This window comes from Ictidomys tridecemlineatus, chromosome 2 (assembly GCF_052094955.1).
Source record: "Ictidomys tridecemlineatus isolate mIctTri1 chromosome 2, mIctTri1.hap1, whole genome shotgun sequence".
NCBI lineage: Eukaryota > Metazoa > Chordata > Mammalia > Rodentia > Sciuridae > Ictidomys > Ictidomys tridecemlineatus.
In genome coordinates, this window is record NC_135478.1 from 128,936,566 (window position 1) to 128,958,801 (window position 22,236).

At 37.5% G+C, this 22,236-nt stretch overlaps 1 protein-coding gene and 1 non-coding gene across 2 annotated transcripts in view; one reads left to right on the forward strand and one right to left on the reverse strand.

Moving 5' to 3' along the window:
* Positions 1–22,236, reverse strand: part of Abca13 (ATP binding cassette subfamily A member 13) — a 422,085-nt gene that overhangs the window by 152,359 nt on the left and 247,490 nt on the right. The window contains exons 43-45 of the mRNA XM_078039756.1: positions 15,381–15,651; positions 7,693–7,782; positions 1,721–1,790 (exon numbers count right to left, since the gene is read on the reverse strand). Of these exons, the coding sequence (XP_077895882.1) occupies positions 1,721–1,790; positions 7,693–7,782; positions 15,381–15,651 (431 nt within the window). The remainder of the gene's footprint in view (positions 1–1,720; positions 1,791–7,692; positions 7,783–15,380; positions 15,652–22,236) is intronic.
* Positions 20,355–20,482, forward strand: LOC144375532 (small nucleolar RNA SNORA40). Its single transcript, XR_013435599.1, has one exon. It is a non-coding gene; the product is annotated as a small nucleolar RNA SNORA40 (small nucleolar RNA).

Sequence of the window (22,236 nt, forward strand, 5' to 3'; positions counted from 1 at the left end):
TTGGATGGCACACATAAATTTAAGGGGAGAGAATTATTTTGCCCTCTACCAAAGAAAGTTAACTTGGTTTAACATGATCACTAAGGATATGAGAATAGGCCTTGGATGTGAGCCACCTTCCATGTACTTTCATGAGTATTTCTTTGGAACCAACCCAAGGAGCAACACCCTTTCCTTGGGGCCTTTATTATTCTCACCTGAACTCCTTTTCTGTTGAGGTACTTTGATTTCTAATCAATTGACCAGTGTTTCTCAAAGTGTGACTCAAAAAATATGAACAAAACAAACAAAAAAACGACTGGCATACACACACAAAAAAAATTAAATACTTTGCAGACTATACTGTGCTTATTTTTCCTATTGCCAATTCAAACCCACATTGCTACAGCTTATTGACGAGCTATAGCAAACAGACCTGCCTTAACCAGAACTTCCAAAACCTTAATATTGATTTAACTAGCACTTCCAAACCTTATTTGGCTATGAAACTTTTTCAGATGAAACCTCTCATTCTTACATACATTTTGCTAAAATCTTGCAGTTCATGTGAATGGGAATGAATTTATATTTTGAGGCTTATACAAATAAGCCCCTAATATTTATTCTTTATCCTTTAACCATTAACACCCAATCCAATTCCAATAAACTTTGGGTAAGCTGGTTAAAAAAAAAAAAAAGAACTACTGATACAATAGAATGATTAAATCAAGAGAATAAGTGCATGGTGTGAAACATTAGAAGTATTATGAGTGCATGAAAGAGACAACAGAGAAAGGCAAATAATTATGAAAAAAAATGTGAGCAAAAAATAGCTGGGCTAGCTGGTTACTACAAAGGGACACCAAACATAGCTGACCTTTTTGACCATAAAACCAAAAGGAACCATGGAGAAGTCTATTAGCCCACTCAGGTCCACCAACACTTAGAGTATCCATTATGGGAACTGAGTCACTGCTCTTCTCTTGCTTTGTTTAAGAGAAGAAAGCTGAACAAGCCCTCTAAAGGCAAACTTTTTTAAGTCACCAAACTGTTAAGAAGAATTCATCTGTGGGCCATTACATAGAAAAGCCTGAAACCAGGTTCTCCACTCAATGAAGATTTTTTTTTCTTTTCCTTTTTTTTTTTTTCAGGTAAATCAGGATTGCCACATTCTCTTGTTAACTGTGGATAACAGGTCTATGCCTTTTATTAATCAGATTTTGAGGTCTCCTTTGAGATGAGTCCCAATTCATTTTCCAAATAAATTTCAATTTGTTCTTCTTCAGACTAGGGAGCTATGGCCTTCACATCAATAGTGGAACATCTAATTCCACTTGTTTTTGTGTAAATCAACCATATTAGAAATGCTAAGTGGTATCTTCATTTTTAATATCTAGCTCTCAAAAATCAGATAAAAATATGATGACAGCCTTGATGTCCTCGAGCCTTGAAATGTGGGGAAATAACCCCACAAGGGGCTACTCTGGGTTTCATTAATAACTAAAGAAGATTTGCTTGCTTAATGAATGCCTGTGGGGATGTTCAGGACCAAGAGCAGTGGGCAGTGAGTAAGGGGAAAGGGTTGGTTCTATTTAAGTGTCAGATGAACAGCCAATCGTGTGAACCAAAAAGTCACAGGAACTTGAATAAGGAAAATGAAGATTTTACAGATGGAGTAAGCTCAATTTTTTTTTCACTTAAGGTTTTTATTTTAAAAAGATCAAAAAATGCAGAAACCTACCAGGCAGCCACATGAATCCTGAAACTTCAGGTGAGGGAAGGTATCCCTAGACCAGCAGGAAGAATTCTTCCTAAAGAACAAAGGAGAGAATTGGAATGATCTTTTGGATTACAAAGCTGTTTTATTTCCATAAAAGAGAGTCCCGTCACAGTAGAACACAGTTCACAAGATAATCACCTCCTGCTGCCGTGAAGGCAGAGCTCTGACATTTGTTTTCCCAGTGTGAGCTGCTAATCTGATGACAATGTTTTATTGCAGTGCCAGTATTTTCACTATATGACATGATGCTCACTCGGCTCCCTGTACCGTATACACTGTCAGGACTCCTGGGGCTTTCATAGGGGCTCTGGGCTTGTGGCAAATCCAGAGGCTCCCTGACTCATCCCAGGTACCCCAAAGCAATTCATAAACACAGTAAACTTCTAATCCCTTTCTTTAGAATGACTCAGTAATTCAATCATCATTTACAGAAAAGCAGATTTTACAAATTTTACTTTGGAGAAAGAGTGTGCAACAGAAGCAGTTATAAAAACAACAGTGGTTCAGACATTTTTTTTGGTAATCCAGTTTCCCTTTAACTTGTTACCTTTGAGGGTTCCAGACTTGAAAAATTTTTTCTAAGATTTGCAAATCAAAATTTACTTTAGTAATAATTTTTTTCTTATTACTCAAAAATTGGGCAACTGAATTATGGGCACTGGCTAGATATCTTTACCAAATTTTTCTTAGCCCCACTTTTTAGAAGAATAAGTGGACTCCTGAAAGGTTAAGCAGCTGACCCAAGATCACATACATAGCAGAAGCACTGGCCAGCTGAGCACCAAGCTCAGGCTTTCTGTCCAGATGAGTTGCTATCACAAGAGAAACTCAGTATGAAAATGACAAGTTGGAAAAAGTACAGGCCATGAAAGGAAAGTTGACATTTCTAATAGCTAAGCTAGGTTAGTAAAGTACAATTTCCAGGTAACTTTTGAAATATTAAAATTAATTTGAAGACTTCTCTACTACTACTTCCTTGACTGATTAGTTTATGGGGACTTCATTTATTAGGATTAAAAGTGAATTTATAAATAATACCTAAGGGAGTTGTGTATTTAATCACACTTCTTTTATGATAATTGTTTTTTTAAAAAATAATTCTGTTTCTATTTCTTAAACCCAGCTGGCCCTTTTTGCTTCAGATACACAACTCAGATGATGGGTAGTAAATACTATGGATTGGAAGTTAGGTCCCCAGCATGATGGTATTGGAAGGTAGTGGAACTTTTAAAAGTGAGGACTGGTAGGATATAATGTGATCACTGGGGACACCAACCTTGGAATGGATTGATGTAGTTCTGAAGGAACTCCAGTTAGATCCTAAAAGGGCAGATTGATATAAAAAGAGCAAACTGGATCCCCAAATCTCCTTGTTTCCTCTTTTGTCACATGATCTCTTCTATAGGCACTCCTTCCATTGTGATGCCATTGCCAGAAGCTCTCACCAGAGCCAACAGATGCTAGCAATATACTTTTGAAGCTTTAGAAATGTGAGCTAAATAAACCTCTTTTCTTTATAAAGTATGCAGGCTTGGGTGTTTAATGATAGCAACAGAAAACAGACTAATAGAGAAAATGTGCATAATTTAATGAATTGCTTCAAGTGGTCAGCCCTCTTCTTCTTTACCAATTCTTACAGTATTCTTCCCCTAGCTCCCTTTGATAGAGTAAAATGTATTGCCATGAGAGTTACATGATGACCCAACATAGCATTTAACAGATTTTAGTTTTTTGAGTGTCTTTCAGTCTCCAATACTTTTTTGTGTTCAAAGATTCACTAGGAAGCTGTGTGAAAATTCATAAGAGGGCACGCAGGAGACAGATTCAGGGTCACTCCTTGTGAATTGGGCTGGCAGCTAAAAGACCACACAAACACAGAAATGCCTTTTGCAGGGGTCAGGGAAGGCTCTGAGACCTCAAGTGTGAGCTCCCACACTGGGGGCAAGGGGAGCAAGGAAGGCAAGAAGCAAGAGGGAGAGCACATCCCGAACCCTTATATTTATTGGGGGAAAGACATCCAGTAGAATATTCCACCCAAATAAGGCAAGGGATTGTGTTACAACAAATGGGGCGGGGGGCGTGTAGCCCAGTCCCATTAGGTGACACCCACTCCCAGAGCTGCACTTCCTTGCTGAGCAAAGGTAAGGCCCACTTGCTTCTCACTGTGTGTGATGCCAGTTCCATACCCCCATTACTAGGCTAAGGGGGCGTGCTCAGCTCCTGTTCAGGGTGGCCCCCACAAGAGGGACAGGCAGCAGGGATGATATATTGGAATTAGATGCTTCTATGTAAATTTCCTTGTTGATTTTAGGAATCTAAAAATATATTTAAAGCATTTGCCCAACACATTCTATAGAACACACCTACAGTGAAGATATTCCATAATAAATGCCTTGGTCCCTAAGGTTTGGAAATGCTGGATTAAATAGTTCTTTCTAACACAGGACTGCCTAAAGTTTTTAACAGCCTAGAATGCATTTTAAATATCTATAGAGAGGCAGATGCTATAAGGACATCCTCTCAATAGGAGTGTTCTGAGACTAAAGAACACAAAAGCATTCTACAGCGGGGCATAGAGACACATGCCTGTAATCCCAGCAACTTGGGAGGCTGAGACAGGAGAATCACAAGTTCAAGGCCAGCCTTAGCAATCTACCAAGGCCCTAAGCAAGTTAGTGAGACCCTGTTTCAAAAAAAAATAAAATGAGTTGAGAATGTGGCTCAGTGATTAAGCAACCCCAGGTTCAATCCCTGGTACCAAAAAACAAAACACAAAGAAGCACTCCACAGAGGTGACCCAGGTGTTTGAGGTGGGTGCTGTTCTTCCTATAGAGGTAGAAGAACATGGATGCCAACAGAGGCACATAAAAGGTTCAGTTAGATGCCCAGGTCACATGGCTAATAAGTGGTGGAGGTGAGAATTCGTTTGAGGCCAACCCAGTCCCAGTTATGTGTTTTCCACCCGAACCTTTGATACCTAACATGCACTTGATGCTTTTGACCCTTGACCTTCTTTCCCAACTTTACAAACACCTCAGAGGGGACCTGTCAGCATCCATGCGAGGCTCTAAGGATGCCATCTCTCCTAAGCGTCTGCAGGCCAACAAGCCTCCTAGATAGTCCTGAGCACTAGAGATATCAGGCCAATGAGTTAATCTGCCACATTTCTGCAATCTAATCATGGTAATGGCTTTCTTCAATTTATGATAATAAATTTACACATCTTACACATCTTCTCAATTGCTGACTAGCACATTTGTTTCATATTAAAACTCTAACAAGAATGGGTATGGAAAGTGATCATTTTGCCTCAGAAATAGTAGGGGAATTTATCACCAGAGTGCCACCTGATACGAGCCTTGTAAAATGAATTAGATTATGTACATCTAGCATTCTACTTCTAAAAATTGGCAACTTATAAACATTTTAAAATTTAAATTATGTGCCATTGATTATTATGAGTAAAAAAGTATTTTAGGTCAGATTTACACCATAATTAGTTTTTCTGGAACTCTTTACTAACTTCTGTGGTGGGGGCGGGGGGGGGGCGGTGCGGAGAATGAAAGTCACTGTTCAACCTAAGAATTTTGCATATGATTCTCAGTGCTGAGCCTCTCAACAGAAAAGAAATCCGTAAGCAGAGTCCCATCTGTTATTTCAGAATATTTCCCTGATTAATGATAAAGTGCTTGCTAAAGTCTGCTAGGAACATAAAAATGTAGATATCACTGAATCCAATAATATTTTATTCTTACACAAAGAAATTTACTGAAGAAAAAGCTTTCTGCTTTGATTTGGAACCCCAGTGAATCAAACACTGTCTGTGTAACATGGACATAAATTATTATTACTGTAAGCATTCAAAGCATCCTTGAATGCCAGAGCCCCCTGGGCTCAAAGCTTTTGCTATGCTAACCAGGGAAATGGGTAGAAATGGTTATAGGTAGAAATGAGTTAAGGACAGATACATGAAATTCACAAAGAAAAGACAGAAAGTAACATAAACCCCAAAAGGCAGAGAGAGGGCAGGGGATACAGCGTGAGGGTGGTGTGCAGGCTGGGCTGAGGGACAGCACTCTGGGGCAGAGAGGCAGGCCAAGAGTGTAGAGGACTACTGCGATGTTTGCAAAGTAACTGAAAGCTAAATCGATGTCCAAACAGAATGGTGAATATGTTCTGCTGTCCTTGAAGCATTTATTCCACCTTTTAATTTCCTCCTGGGAGATTAAATGAAATAAACATCTTTTATTTCATTTAATGGTCTTTCTTTGATGCCCCGTTGGGCCAAGTTTGGATCATGTGAGACCCCAGGTTATTTCAATTTCCCAAAACACAGATGTATTTTATATCCTGCGTGTTTCATTAAAGGAAAGAGAAATCAAAACATCACCACTAAAGCCCTAGATAAATAAATTACTTTGTTTTTCAAGAGAAGACTAAAGTGAAGCAACATAATTAATTTTCTATTAATTCTTCCATACTGAGACCATTAATAGTTATTCAGTCTCAAGCTAATTACCAATATGACTAATAGGCCAAATGTGTCATCACAAATTAGAAAACATATTGCAGATACTGCATTCTTGTCTAGATGTCTGTATTTATTACTTTAAAAATACACTTCTAGCATTCAATGTACCATTATGGTTTTTATCGCTTGCCTCATTTGTTCTATCCAGAATTGTAAATTCCTTGAGACCAGGGCCATATTCTTTATTAATCTCAGTTCTTGTGGCAGTAGTTTATTTATAGCCATTCTTCAATAATTAAAATTTCAGAAAAAATAAGAGTGAAAGAACTATTTATGAAGAAAGGCATACTTTATCAAGGTTTTATATGAAAGTAATCTCTATATTATTTTCAAATATTATAAAAATTATCTTTAAAGTAACTCATGCACTGATATACTGAGATTTTTGTTTTAAATGTTTTAAAATTTTTAATTGACAACTAATAAATGCACATATTTATGATGTATGGTGTCATATTTAGTATGTGTATACAATTATAATGATCAGATCAGGACAATTATTATATCCATCATCTAAAACATTTATTGTTTCTTTGTGTTGTGAACAATCAAAATACTCTATTGGCTATTTTGAAATATTCAGTTAGTTATTCTTTGTTCCCAACTTCACCCTGTACACATTGACCATCCTCTTTCCTCCCTCCTCTCCACCCTTCCTAGGCTTGGTTACCTTTATTCTACTCTCTACTTCTATGATATGGAATCTACATAGGTTTCAATCAGTGGATTAATGGATAAATAAAAATGTGGTGTATGTATACCCTATGGAATATTATTCAGCAACCTTTATGGAAATAGAGGACATTGCATTGAAGTGAAATAAGTCAGGCAGAAACAGATAATTGCCACACATTCTCATTTACATGTGTACTGACCTTGTAAGTCTCTTGTTTAAAAAGAAATATGTAATTAATTTTCATATGTAAAAGTTTTCCCTAAAAGTACATAATGGTTAACATGTAATTCATACTTAGTTACTACTTCATTATTTTTTTAGCTTTGGGTTTTATTAAGTGAACTGAATGCTATTATTATTTTTTTTAGTTGTAGATGGACACAATACATTTATTTTATTTATTTATTTTTATGTGGTATTCAGGATTCAACCCAGTGCCTCACACATGGCAGGCAAGTGCTCTACCATTGAGCCACAACCCCAGCCTCTGAAAGCTATTAATTTTTGACATGATACAAATCATGTGTCTATGAAGTAGAGATAGAGGCAGTTAGGAATCTTATGTCATGGCATTTTCAGTAACCTACTCATTAGGCTAACATTCTTTTCATGTAATGTAATATAAATTTCTAACATTAAATACCAAACTTGAAGGGAAAGGGTCCTTCCAGGTTATGGAATTGCTGGCTGGAAACTTTACTTTTGCAGAGGGCACATGATACTTACAGATCTAGGTTTAAGTCAGCACAGAGAGGATCCTGATCTCTAAACTTCCGTAAGAGCACATGGGTGAGGTCCATATTGTCATTCCCACTGCTATTTGTGGTAAGACAGGGGAGATAAAATGGAATTGTTAGTGGCTCCCAACAGAAAGCAAAGAATCACATTCTGATCTCAAAATGTACCCTAGTCAAGCTGATCCAAGCAAATGAGCCCTAGTTCCTCAGATAAAACTATTTTTTCTAGTGTTTTTATGGTAAGACCCAAACGAGCAAAAATAAAATTGAGAAATTTCTTCAAAGCACATCCTTGCCACCACAGACATGCATTTTTATATACTTGTATCCACACTGTATTATTTTCTCATTTTTTGCTTAATTTTATAATGTAACCATTTTTCACACTTTGCATGGATTTAAAAACAAACTTTAAAGGCTGTATAATATTACATTATGTTAATATATTAAAATGCATAACACTGTTCTCTTAATGTTGGCACTCTGGTTTGAGCTGATTATTTGTCCTATTACAAAGCCCCACAATAAAACCACTTCTATGTTTCAACCTTTTGTTTCTATCTGTAAACTATAGTGAACTGCATTTTCTTAGCAAGAGGTCTTCAGCACAGCATCCTATGCAGCTTTAAGTAAACTTTGAGTTATGGTATTTATTTTGCTGGTATAAGTCTCAAAAGTCAATAAAGAGCTCAAGCAGCATTACCAAAACCAAGGTCACCAACTTTGACTTGCTTTACTGAAAAAACTATCAGCAAAAAAGACATTCATGTAGCTTTGGGGGAGATGTAGAAACAAATGCTATATTAAACTTTATACATCAACTTTAAGAAAATTCTTGAAGAAGAAATGTGGAGAAAAAGATGTTTCACACAACTTTAAATTTGACTCATTGGGAATGGGGATCATTACAAACAATTAAAATTCTAAATTATAATATTTATGAAAGAACATAGATTTATTACTCTCTAGAACTCACACTACGTAACTTACAAATTATTTTTGAGTGCACATTTTTAGGAGCACTCATCCCCAAAAGAAAGAAGAATGATGTATAATTAACACTATTGATAGCATATATAAACAGTGCCCCAAATCACTTGGGAAAGAATTAGTGTATAAATTAAAAAATGTATATGAGTATATAGTGGTTTCTTCCAAAAAATCTATAATATTGATTTCTTTAAGAAAGACAAAACTTAAAGGAGAGCTCAATCACAAATTTTTGTCATTTGTTGATTTTGTTCATGGACAATGCAAAGTGGACTCTTCAGACTAAGGGGATCAGTGGGTAGGAGGAGGTGAGGTTTCAAGGGGAGACACTGATTATTGACATTGACCAAATTATGTGAAGTGCATGTATGAATATGTCACAATATGTATAATTATTACATACTCATTTTTTAATAATTGCCACTTAATAATATTTCTGAATTGCTATAAGCATTAAATGTAGGGAGGTCTAAGTTAATTAGACTTGTTGCACCACTGTGTCCCACAGTGCAAGTCAAGAATGAGAAGAAACTTCCCTATTTGTGCCATGGGAACTCACATAGATTTGGGGACTTTCTAGATTTCCAGTTTCCCTAATTCCTTCCTTGCTTTCTCTAATGTACAAATTTGATATTCTCTCTGCTCAAAATTTATCATATGATCCAGCTATCCCACTTGTGCATATATATCTAAAGAAAATGACGTCAGCATAACAAAGATATATCTGCAGGCCCATATTATTGCAGCATCATTCACAATAGCTAAGATATGGAATCAACCTAGGTGCCAATAACAGATGAACAGATAAAGGAAATGTAGTATCTATACACAGCCGAATAGTATTTAGCCCTAAAGAAAAATAACATCATCTCATTTGTAGCAAAACAGATGGATCTGGAGGTCATTATTAATGAGATAAGCCAGACACAGAAAGACAAGTTCTGAATATATTCTCTCATATGTGGACACTAAAACAGTCAACATTAAAGTAGAATAGTGATTACTAAAGGTTATGAAGGGTATGGGGGAATGATGGATAAAGGGAGTCTCAATTTATTTAGTATACCCTGCACCCATGTGTTAAAATATACCACATAGAACTTCATTAATCTCATAGATATGCGTGTCATCAAAACTAAAATAATTTATATATAAAATTTATCAACATCTCCTTTTTTTAAACTTTATTTTATTATATTTTATTTATGTGGTGCTGGGGTTGAACCCAGGGCCCCACATGTATTAGGCAAGCACTTTATCACAGAACCACAACCCTCCATGTCTCCTCTTCATTTGTGAGCCTGGAAACAGTGTTGAACCCTTCCACATGATGTTTGCCCTCCACAGTCTTCAGGCTTGGATATCCCCGGCCTGTTCCTAGAAGGCAGCACCCAACTGCAACCTATCTCCTAGAAGGCAGCACCCAATTGCAACCACTTTGATCACGTGGATTTGCTTTCTAAGTTCCAATCCCTTCAAGTCACTCTTCTAAGCTTCCTGGTTACATGACCAGAAACCATTGCTAGCCTAGAAGCCTCAGCTCCAACACTGTTCCCGCTGTGACTCCCAGCCTCATCCCTGCCTCCTTCCCAATAGCCCTGACCTGCCTGCACTCTCTCCCTCCTTCCCAGTAGCCCTGATGCACATCTTTACTGGACTTTAATGGTAGCCCTCTTGTTACTGAAACAAAACAATCCTGGAAAAGAAGGGCTTGGTGCTTAGGACAGGAGCTGGACCTCAGTATGTTCTCAGAGACAGTTTGTTCAACACATTGTGACATATCATTAATATACGGAAATTATTGACCAAATAGTCATCCTGTCTGAATATTTAATTTCCCTATATCTTGCTTTCCCTGAACTCTTACCATTTAAACAGGAACAAAATTTGCTGGAAGAGAAACTAAAACTCATTGGACCAAGTAAGAATGGTATTTCTGCTGAGGACAATGTCATTTTCAGAACATTAACAATATATAAACCCAGAATGAAAACACCTCTCTAGCTCCTAAATCCAGAAGGCAATAATTATTTATAGGAAACCACCATGTTCCCTGCTGTATAAGATACAGTAAATGTCTTAAAATATTTAGGTGGTTTACAACTGGCCTGATATGATTCCCTATTTCTGTGGTCCAAAATAAACAATGATGAAGCAGCCTGAAATGAACAACAAAGCTTTGCCCCATAAGTTGGCAGTGCACCCTCTGGAAAAACATCCTTCAGTTGTCTAACACGTGAGAAAACACTTCCACAGGACAGGGACACACTCTCCACTGAAATGGAGCCCATATAAAAGGAAATGTCATTTGTGACATCTCTGGACTATTCTCCTATGACCCATCATCCAAGAACAAATAGAAAAGTTAAAACTGTCTTTCTGAAAGAAAAACATTTGATCCCTAAACTGGTTCCTTTGTATGATTACAAAAAAAAAAAAAAACATGTATAAAAGTTATGCTTTACTTTTTATTGCTCTTTGCTTAGGTCTAGAGATCACTATTTAAAGAAAATAACAAAAATTGGCTTTAAAGTATTTCATTTGCCATAAAATTCAAATACGGGCTCCTAAATTCTCTCTCTCTTTGGTTGCCTTCAAGCTCTTGCCAACTTGAAGTAAATCTCAGTGTTTGAAGCACTGGACATCTGTCTTTAACAGATTCTAGGGATTGAAAATTACTCCTTCCTGAGGTCATTCATAAATGGGGACATAATTTATTGATTTCTGAGGTAGGTCATAAGGGGGTCACTTTCCCTCTCCAAATCGTTATTTCTCAACATTTGATGTACATCTTGGTGACCCAGTGAGCTTAGCAGAGCAAATGCATACTGCTGAGCACCATCCCAAAGGGCCCTCCTGATTAATGAAAGCACTAATGATTCTGATGCAGATGGGATTAAACTGTCTTGGCAAGTTCTAGAGTTTCTAGGAAGATAGTAACCCATGCCCTTTCTCCTTTCCTCTCCCTACTCTCAACTCCAACCTTTCTCTCTCTCCTGATCCCAGCAGCTTCTGATATTGGTAACCATCAGGTTCCAAGTGGGGTCTTAGGCTCTGTGGGAGTTACCCCAGGAAAAGCTGGTTCAGAGTCTTCTTCCCTGTAGACCAGGCAACCTATGAACACAGGTTGAAGCCAGGAGCAAAATGGCCAGGGGCAAGGATAAGCAAGTACCCTTGGGGGAAGGGTGGCTTGGGGACTGCAAATTCCTAGGTAACAGACCTCTGTCTTCTCTGATTATTTGGAGGGGGTCAATACTTTCTATTCCTGAATTAACAAGAGCACAAACAGCAGAAAGTTCTGCTACCTGCCCTGGGGGAAGCAGGAATATACTGATAGTCATCTGCAGCTCCATAGAGGTAGAAGGTTCTTTGGCTCCATCTCTCTGGGAACTACTCTAGTCAATAAATGAGACCCTTATCTGATAAAACAACAAGGACAATCACACATCCCAGGAGTCAGAGGAAAACTCAAAAAATGCAGACTAACAAAGGAGTCACTAAAGGGATATACAACCAACCAACCAGACAAACCAAAAGCAATAGAACAGTAACAGGATCACATGCCTACACAGGAGTTTCTAAACTCAGGAAGAAAGACTTCCTGAAAATATTATTGAAGAAGTTAACTAAGAGGATGATCCTTGTTTAGATACAGATAGTAACACTGGAGAAATACCACAAACAGATAGTCAAAAAGAAAAGGTAAAGAAATCTTGAAGCAGGGCACAGTGGCATATGACAGTAACCCCAGCAGCAATGAGGGCCCTAAGCAACTTAATGAAAGCCCATCTCAAAATAAAAAAAGATAAATAGGACTGGAAATGTGGCTCAGTGGGTAAGTTTCCCCGGGTTCAATTTCTGGTACAAAAGAAAAAAAAAACTTTGAGGAAAGATAAAGAACTTGAAAAATGGATCTGGAAGATCCTAACATGAGATCTTAACATGAGCCACTGTGCCCCCCTTCAAGATTTCTTTACCTTTTCTTTTTGACTATCTGTTTGTAGTATTTCTCCAGTATTACTATTTGTATCTAATAGGAACTCAAAAAAAAAAGAGGGGTGAAGAAATGTTTAAAATTATAAAAGAAGAAAATTATCCAGAACTCAAAAATACTAACTCTTCAAGTTGGCTGAGGAAATAAATTGGAAAATAAAAAATCTCCACTCTAAAAATAAAGAACAAATTATTGCAGACTGAAAAGTTGCCTACAAGAAAAAGAAAATCAAATGGACTCCTCCATGTCAGATTCCATGCCTGAAAGCTACAAGAATTATCCCAATTATATCATTTCCCAGAGTTTAAAATGTTCTTAATGCTTTCCTTCATTTTGTTTACAAAACAAAGAATCTTCTGCTTAGAATGCCTCTGTCATCTGCAGGAAATACGAAGACTTGCTGGATTACTCTTCACATTTACTCACACTTCTTCCTCTAGCAAGTAAGAGAAAAGAAACTTTCTCTCTGACTTGCCTAAGAAACACATATTTATATTTGAAGATTGAGTTCAGGTGCAAAAACCTTTAAAAATAAAAGAAAAGAAAACAAAAAAAAAAAAAAAACCTCTTCCTGCAACTTAGATATAACCCCCAAACCAAGTATCTACACATCTCATGACTTTTCTAAGATTTTCCCCTAAGTTTGTAAGATTATTCTCTCTACTGATTGCCGACTTTCTGAGGGTATGATTTGTGCCTTGTATACTGCTATTGTCTCAGAGGATTGAGTGTGTTCCCCAAGTTTCACATGCTGGGAGCTTGGTCACTGGTTTGACTGTGTTTCAGTGGGGAGAGCTTCAGGAGGTGGGTCCTATTGGAAGAAACTTGGATCATGGATTTCCATCCTCAGAAGGTATTATTGCTGTTCTTTTAGGACTAGATTAGTTCTTGAGAGTATGGGTTATGACAAGAGAGCTGCAGCTGAATCTGGGGTGAAGCCAACTCAACAGAGGCAGAAGTGATCAGTGATCAGGGTTCCCATTTTGTTTTCTAATCCCATGTTTATGAATCTATAACCCCAAAATCCCCAAGACTATCTTGTGTAAATTACCTGGATGGCAAAACTTGGAACTCCTCTAAATTTATCGCCAGCAAACCCTGACCTATGGTACAGAAAAAACCACTGAGCCACCAGCCACATTCCCAGGTCTTTTTTTTTTTTTTTTTTTTAAGTTAGAGACAGGGTCTCACTGAGATGCTTCATGTCTTGCTGAGTTGCTTAAAGCCTTACTAAGTTGCTGAAGCTGGCTTTAAACTCACAGTCCTCTTGCCTCATCCTCCTGAGCCACTGGGATTATAGGCATGTTTCACCACTCCCAACCTCATTTATGGTCTTGACCTCATTTTGCGTAAGTCATACAGTTCCCTGCAGATAGGTATGTCCTGTTATGGGTCATTTTTCTTAAAGTAACTATGGAAGATTTTATGAAATGTACAATTTATATATTTTTTCTAAAATCCTAAAAATTCTGAAACATATCTGGCCCTCCTACTTACTGCTAAGGGCTTGGAGTAGGGGTCAGTGACTAATGTTCTTTTTTTTTTTTTTTTTTTTTTTTTATACAAAGATGCTTGTCTGTATAGGGAGGAGTCATTGATATGGAGGTTGGGAGCCAGTCCTGCCCCATAGGTCCTAGGTATCTGCTTTGAAACAACCCTAAAAAGAGCAGGGGCTTCTCAACAGCTATCCCTGTGAACTCTGACCTCAGAAATAATAAAAGCATTCACATTAGAATTTTGGGTGTGTGTGGTGCTGGGGATCAAAGCCAGGTACTTGAACATGTTAAGCAAGACTTCTGCCTCCAAATGACTCCTACTGCCCCTCATATAAATATTTTTATTTGAGATTCTTAAAAATATCAAAGCTAATGCTATTTTTCTTAGTCAGCTCAGGTTAATATAGCAAAGTACCATAAGCTGGGTAGCTTCTAAACAACAAAAGTTTATTTCTCACAGTCCTAGAAACTGGAGAAATCAGGGGTCCAGCATGGTTGAGTTCACCCCAGGGCCCTTTTCTGAGTTAGAGATGACTATCTTCTTCATATGACAGAGAACTGTCAAACAAAATTTTGGGTGACCATGAATTTTGACTGGGCATCTGCACTGGGCCCAACATACCAAATTAACATAAAATTCAATTGCAGGAATTGAACTTTGGTTGGTTGCAGGAGGCACTGCAACTGATTGATCAAGCTTTAACCAATTGATTGATCTAGTAGACTATAGCAAAGTACATTGTTTTCTATGCCTCATTTCCATTTTTCTGTAAATGCTTTGTGATGGTAGTTAGTTAAAATTCTCAGAACCTGCTATGGTTCCAGGAGCTACCCTATTCATGAATCACTTCTGCTTTGCTTTGCTTAAAAAAGCAAACAAAAAAAAAACGAACAAAAACCTACCAAATTTAATTGTTTTAAGGATTCTTTAACAGTATCCTGATATGGAAGAAAGAATGCAAGCTACTTTCCTAGTGTCTCCTTCCAAGGACACTAATCCCATTTATAATGGCTCATCCTCCTAAACTAGTCACCATCCAAAGAACCCATCTCTAAGTACTATCATGTTGAAAGTTGAATTTCCACAAAAAAAAAAAAAAAATTAGGGAGAAACACAAACATTCAGTCTATGACACTATTCATAGTCTGTCTTTATTCACAATGTGTCCATAATTTTGAAATAAAAAAGTTTCTTACCTGAAAAAGTAAGTTTCCAAACTCTCATAGTGGCCAGGTGTCAGTTTGAGGGGAGGGTATTCGGTGGCCAGAGGTTGCACCATGAACAGGCCCATGGCCAAGGCCACAAAAAGGACAGGCAGCAGCAGGTCTGAGACTGTGCTTTTCCAGGCTCTCAGTGTGTGGAGCAGCCTCTTCCTCAGGAGGGCAGCTACCTGTGTGAGAAGCAGTTGGTGACCTCTCATAGGTGCATGCAGGGTCCATGCAGGTGGGGTCCTCACAGGAGAGTCACCTGCAAGGGCACAAAGTTAACAGTGAGTCAGACACGGATGGACATGGTTCCCATGATCTGCCTGGTTCTAACGATTCTCTTCATTTGTCCTCTAGGTGATCCTTGGGCCTATCCTTGGGCCTAAATAAGAGCAGGTTACTCTATCAAAAGGACAACAGGAGGCCTTTGCATACCCATGTCCTGGAAAGTTAGCATACCAGCTGTTTCAGCTTTAAACACAGGGTGAATTGCTGCTGTGGGTTCACTCTGTTCTTGCTCCTGAAGGTGAAGGAGTACATGCAAATGGAGGAGAAGACAGGACCTGGCCTAAAGCCTGGGGTCTAGGGGGTTTCTGAGGAATCAAAGACAAAAGAATTGCAAGAGGTTCTTGAACTCCCAGACATTGAGTTTCCTGGGGAGTGGGGGTACAGGGAGGCTCTCTCCTTATTAGAGCTCCCCTCCTTCTACCATTCTATTCGTCTGCTGTTGATGAAGTCTTTCTTGAGAAAGTCCCGGGTAATAGATAATGAGCTAGTCAAATTTTGGAGAACCACATCACTGACTTCCCTCAGTTCTACCATGTCCTTCCTTCCCACTCAGAGAGGAGCTAATCAGCTCTCAAGGCAGGGCCTCTCCTCCAGCTGCAGCCCCCTGAGCCCACTGGATCTCAGCAATCCTGTCCCTTCCTCCCTTTTTTCCTGTATGGAATCAAGCAACTCTGAAAAGTCTTCAGAGATCATAAAAGCCAACAAGTAAAATTCTAAAGGATAGAGTGAGTTATGCACCATTGATCTATGGGTCCCTCAAGATGGACCACTTGAAGATTACACACACACACACACACACACACACACACACAAATTCTATACACATATACACATGCTCCAATTGAGGCTAAAGATTCCAAGCAAAACACACACACACACACACACACACACACACACACACACACACACACACACAGGAAAAAAATGTTGAAGATGAGTAATCAGCAGCAAAATGTGAGCCAGACCCAGGACTGTGACCTTAAAACAACATCTCATGGGCTCATCAGCTCTGTCAATGGTTTTCCCCAGTGATTCCCTCTAAGATACTCCAGAAAATCTAATACAGAGTATTTCACAAGAAAAGTGGTCTTCTGAAAGAACAGATGTCCTACTGATTATACTGCCCATAAACATCACAGTGAAATGCAATTAATACAAGAATATCTGAATAGTTCTTTTTTAAAGAAACTGCACCATTTTGAAACATAAATTATTTGTAACAATGTTACAAGAGAGCAGTTGGGGATGAAAAATGCACATCTGAACCTATTCCTTCATTGGCCTAAACTATATAATGGGCCTTGGACTATTTGGTTTCTGTCCTCAAAAATGCCTAGCAGAGAAGTTAATATAAAAATGTAACAATACAGTGGAATCAAGAGAGCAAACTTAAGTTGGTACCAGGAGGCAAGTTTCCATGATTCAAAGCAAAAAGGAGAAAGCAAGCACAGCCCTGAAAACAAGTAGGTGAGATCATCCTTATAATCCCATAGGAGTTTGCAGGAAGTCAGGAAAATGTGTACGTTTCAAGATCAAACAGAAGTGAATACGCATGGGGTATTCTGTGAGTAACTGAGAGGGAGCAGAATGTGGCACCGACGCATGGGGAGTGTCAGGATATGAAGGTGAAAGGTCATCAGAGTCCAAGTCATGAAGAACCTTTACAGCCCCTTGCACCTGGCTGAAGAGGCCCAAGCCCAGGAGTCACCTGATTAGACTTGTGTTTTACAACACAGAGTCTCACTTCACTCCATAAAAGTCAGAGCTACAACGAATGATTTTTAAATCAGGCTACATACCATATTCAACTGGAAATTCTTTTAGCATGCTGATTTCTAGGCCACACTTCTAAAATATTTGATTCTCCAAAGACTAGAGATAAGAATGTGCTTTTTAGTAATTTCCCAGGGGATTCTGATGCTCAGCTGGGCTGTGGAACCACTGATTCAATGAATTATCAATGATGATTCTTATGAAGCTCTTATGAAGCAGTTATTAAGTCAGTTTATAGAGAGATTTGAGCGCTAGAAAAGGTATATTATTAAGCTAAATGGGAACCTTTCATTTATGTTTATCATTCTTGATATTTTTATGGGATTATAATGCTGGATAAGAACCAATTCATGGTATGTATTCAGATTTACTAGGATAATTATGAGAGTTATCTGGTTCAAGTTAAAATAATTGAGGTATTTTGGGGTTGCCCATTTTCTGGATTTATTAAAGTAATTATTGAGATAACAGTGTGATGTCTTCACTGCCTTTTGACTAAGAAGTTTTCCCCTATAAAGCAGCATGCCTTATTCTGTTCAGAATCAAGAGGAACTGGAAGGTCCCTGGTGGGTCCTGTGATACCTCACTACTACAAAAGTCATCACCTGTTCAAGGGCACAACCCACAACTTAGCTCTAATGTAGCATCTCTTGATTTTGACCTCTAACTACGCACACTTGACCACTGTTATAGTTGGGATATGAGATGTTCTCCCACAGTTTCTGTGTTAATGCAGAAATATCCAGAGGTCAAATGATTGGGTTGTGAGAGCCATAACCTAATCAGTCCATCCCAGTTTGAATGGATCAACTGGGCGGTGACTATAGGCAGGTGCACCATGGCTGCAGGAGATGGGTGAAGTGTGTCCTAGAAGGGTTCATCTTCTCAGTAGCCACTTCCTCTCTTTCTCTGCTTCTGGTCACCATGAGAGGAGAACTGTTTCTCCACCATGCCCTTCTGCCACCTCACATGGTCCTACCTCACATGGTCTCAGAGCAATGGAGTCAGCAGACCATGGACTGAATCTCTGAAACCATGAGCCAAATAAACTTTCTCCCTCCTGTTTTTTTTTTTTTCAGGTATTTTGATCTTAGAATGAAAAGTGAACTAATACAGCTCAGCCCACCTAGCAGTCTGCCGAAGTATACACCTTCTCATAGGAGAGTGTGCCCAGCAAGCAAAAGGTAGTAAATATCTATTCATGTATTGGAAAGAAACTATTGGATATCTACTCAGCAAATTTGCCCTTATGATGGGATGGGCATGGAGACAGAGACAGAGAATGATGGTTCATGTTTCCACTGGCCTCACTCATCATGAACAGATAAAGGAAGTTCTATCCACATTGACCTAGATGTGAATCCAATCTTAGTCTCCAACATACTGTGTGACTTCTGGAAAACTACTTAACCTCTTTGAATGTCATCTCCTCTGTTGTAAAAGAGACTTATAATATTTTCCCTCTGGATAGTGAGGATTGTTATTAGAACATTTATTAAACTATCAAAACAGGCATAATATTGACTTCCAGTCATAGTAAATGTTCATCAGACAGCCTCAATAAGTCTGTGGAGAAAGGTATGTCATATATTAAAAAGAATATATTGTCTCCACCTTCTCATATATGTTAATTGGGTATAAATGAGAAAAAAATAAAAGACTGAGATAGTTTATGGTTATGAATTCACCACCAATCAAATATTCATGGCTAAACTTATAAAAGTATTCACATGAATAATTTAACAGACAAAAATTAAAATGCTGGACCAAATTGTTATGAATTGTCTTATTTGACTTATGAGTACAATTATATTCAAGGACTCTAGTTACATCCACAATTATGCATCCCCATTAACTCCGACCATCAAATTACTTAAGGAATGTGTCCAAAGTTGTGTTTTTATTTCCTTCTCTTTTTTTTCCCCTTCCTATTTACCTACCTACCTACCTACTTACTTTTCTTTCTTTCTTTCCTTTTCTTCTTGTTTTTATTTTTTGGTCAAGTGGCCACAGTTTTTCAAACCTTAACATCGCATGACTTACTAGGCACCTCAGAATACAATATACACATTATCAAGTTCACCAAAATGTTCCTAAATATTTTAAAATGAAGCATTACCAACATAATGTTTTCATGTGGATAAAAATAAGATGAATACTCCAAAAGAAAAACAGACATAAAGAACACAAAACATGTAGTTCATAAAGCATCTATAAAATAGCCAGCATGTGAACATTGTAGAATAAGAAAAGAATCGGGCTTTCTCACTCATCCATATAGTAAATATTATATTATTGAGGATTCACGGAAGTGGGTCTTATACACTGCTGGCGGGTAAAGAGATCTCTATAGTCATTTATGGGAAACAGATATGGACCTCCTTTAATCTGCTTAATTTCAAGCCATCAGTTATAGTAACTTTTTTTTCAATTTTAGTTTTAGTTATCATGGGCCGTTATTTTATTTATTTATATGTGGTGCTGAGAATCGAACCCAGTGCCTCACACATGCTAGGCGAGCACTCTGCCACTGAACCACAATCCCAGCCCCCTGTATTATTTAAAAAAAAAAAAACAACATAAATGCATGAAATATTTAAAGCAAAGTGACTTGTTTTATCTTACAGAAAATAGTCAAATCCATGGAAATTAATCAAACAAGTTACCATATAGTTTGAGGATCCCTGATCCAAAATATTGAGAACAAAATATTTCAGATTTACAGTTTTTTTTCAAATTTTGGGGTATTCATTTATACATGATGAGAATGGACACCAAGTCTAAACACATCATTTATAGGAATGTTTTACATGTAGCCCAAAGGATATTTTATACCATATTTTTAGCATACCTATGTTTTGTCTGTAACCATTACGTGAGATCAGATATGGAATTTTATGCCATGGCATCATGTCAGATCTCAAATTTTTTAATATATTTGGACTTAGAGAATAGTGCAAAAAATAAATTCTCTTTTGGAACCTAGAACTCATTGTTCAGTATGAGTTTTGATACATACAAGCAAGAATGTTATACCTAATTGATAAATGAAAAGGCTATCTTCAGAAAATGAGGCATTGGGTTGAAGATATATCTTACTGTGTTTGTTTAACTATTTTATTGACGTATTCCATATCTGTACTACTGTGTGAGATAATAGGAAGAATATGATGTGAACTCACTGATGTTTAGAGAAAGTGTCAGCACATAAGAACCAGGCAGTTCCATCTACTCCCAAAGCATAAGGGTTTATTTCCATTGCTTCTAGCTACCTGTTTTCTCCTATTGAGATCCTAAAGTTAATTACTTGAAGAAATTAAATCCCAAATATCCTAGGTGGAGAATTGTGAAATCATCAGAATTCCATAATTCAAATGGAAAAAGAATGGTGTGTTGTTGGGACAACTAGAGAAGCATCAGTTCTTTAAAAAAGGGCATCCTTGTGATGGACACAAAGGAACCACAATGGGAAACGCCTTAAGCAAAAATTTATTGATTTTTTTAAAATTATGTTTTGGAGCATTACGGATTTCAGATTAGAAATGCTCAGACTGTACAACCATACTGTGGAATATATGAATCACTAAATATTTAGCAAGTTTGGTAAGTGAATAAAGGATATATAGCAAACTTGGTAAGTGAATAAGGAATTTCAAATGGGATTATATCATTTTTTTGGAAAAAGTGTTCATACATATGGAAGATGCCCCAATAAAATGGGGATAGTTATGTTACCTAAATCATTAACAACATTCATTAACCCAAGAAAGGAGGAAGGATTAAAATATTAAATACATTCTTACAAAAAAATACTCATATCAGATGAAAAAAATTATAAAATTAATGCTATTCACAAAAAAAGACAAATACTAAACTAGAAAAAAATGAAATTTTGTTGCACACATATTCAGTGCAAAGTATTATTTTTAACTAATTTCCATATTCTGTATACTATTTGATAAAGAAGGTATTTCAATTCAAAAAGTTGTGTTTCTATGAAAATTTTTCACCCTAGTTGAAGATTCATATTTATTTGTCTGATGAGATTATGGCTATTTTTATTTTCTTCTTCACAACTTTCTGTTTTTTTTTTCAACCAATGAATATTTATTCATCTTGTAATCAATAATTGTCTTGTAAAGACTGTATACTTATTCAGGAAATGAACCATAGTCTTATGAGATGGAAACTGTATAATTCTCTGTTCCCTGGGTTTACAGAATTTAAAAACCAAAGCAGATATTTAAAATCATATAGTTCAAGCCTCTTATTTATTTATACTTAAATCCAAGACAGGAGAAGTTATATAATAAGAAATTTGCAGGAATGAAATACAGTATTTACTAAATCCAGCATCTCAGCAGGCCCTCAGGTTAGCTACATGAAGAGAGGTTTTGAGAGACTCCTGGTCTTGGATAGGAGTCAACTAGGTCCCCAAAGCCTGTCAGCTAGACCTGACCAGTGGGCAGAATGTAAGCTGTGGAAGTCACACAAAGCTCCTCCACAGAGGCTGCCAAAGCCAGGGATTCAAAAGTCAAAAGGTGTTTGCTGACAGGTAGGGAAGATAACTAGGATGTGCAGGAGGTCCTAGAATAGAGGGAATTGGATGCAAAGACACAGATTATGAGCCAGAAATATGCTAAGCTCCTTAAGGAATAACATGAGGTCCATTTTTTTTTCTGCACTCCAGTCATGACCTTGGACTTCAAAATCATTTGTTAGATATGAAAAGACATAAATCATTCCATCTATTTCTTACCACCGGGGTGCAAAAGGATCTCATTTG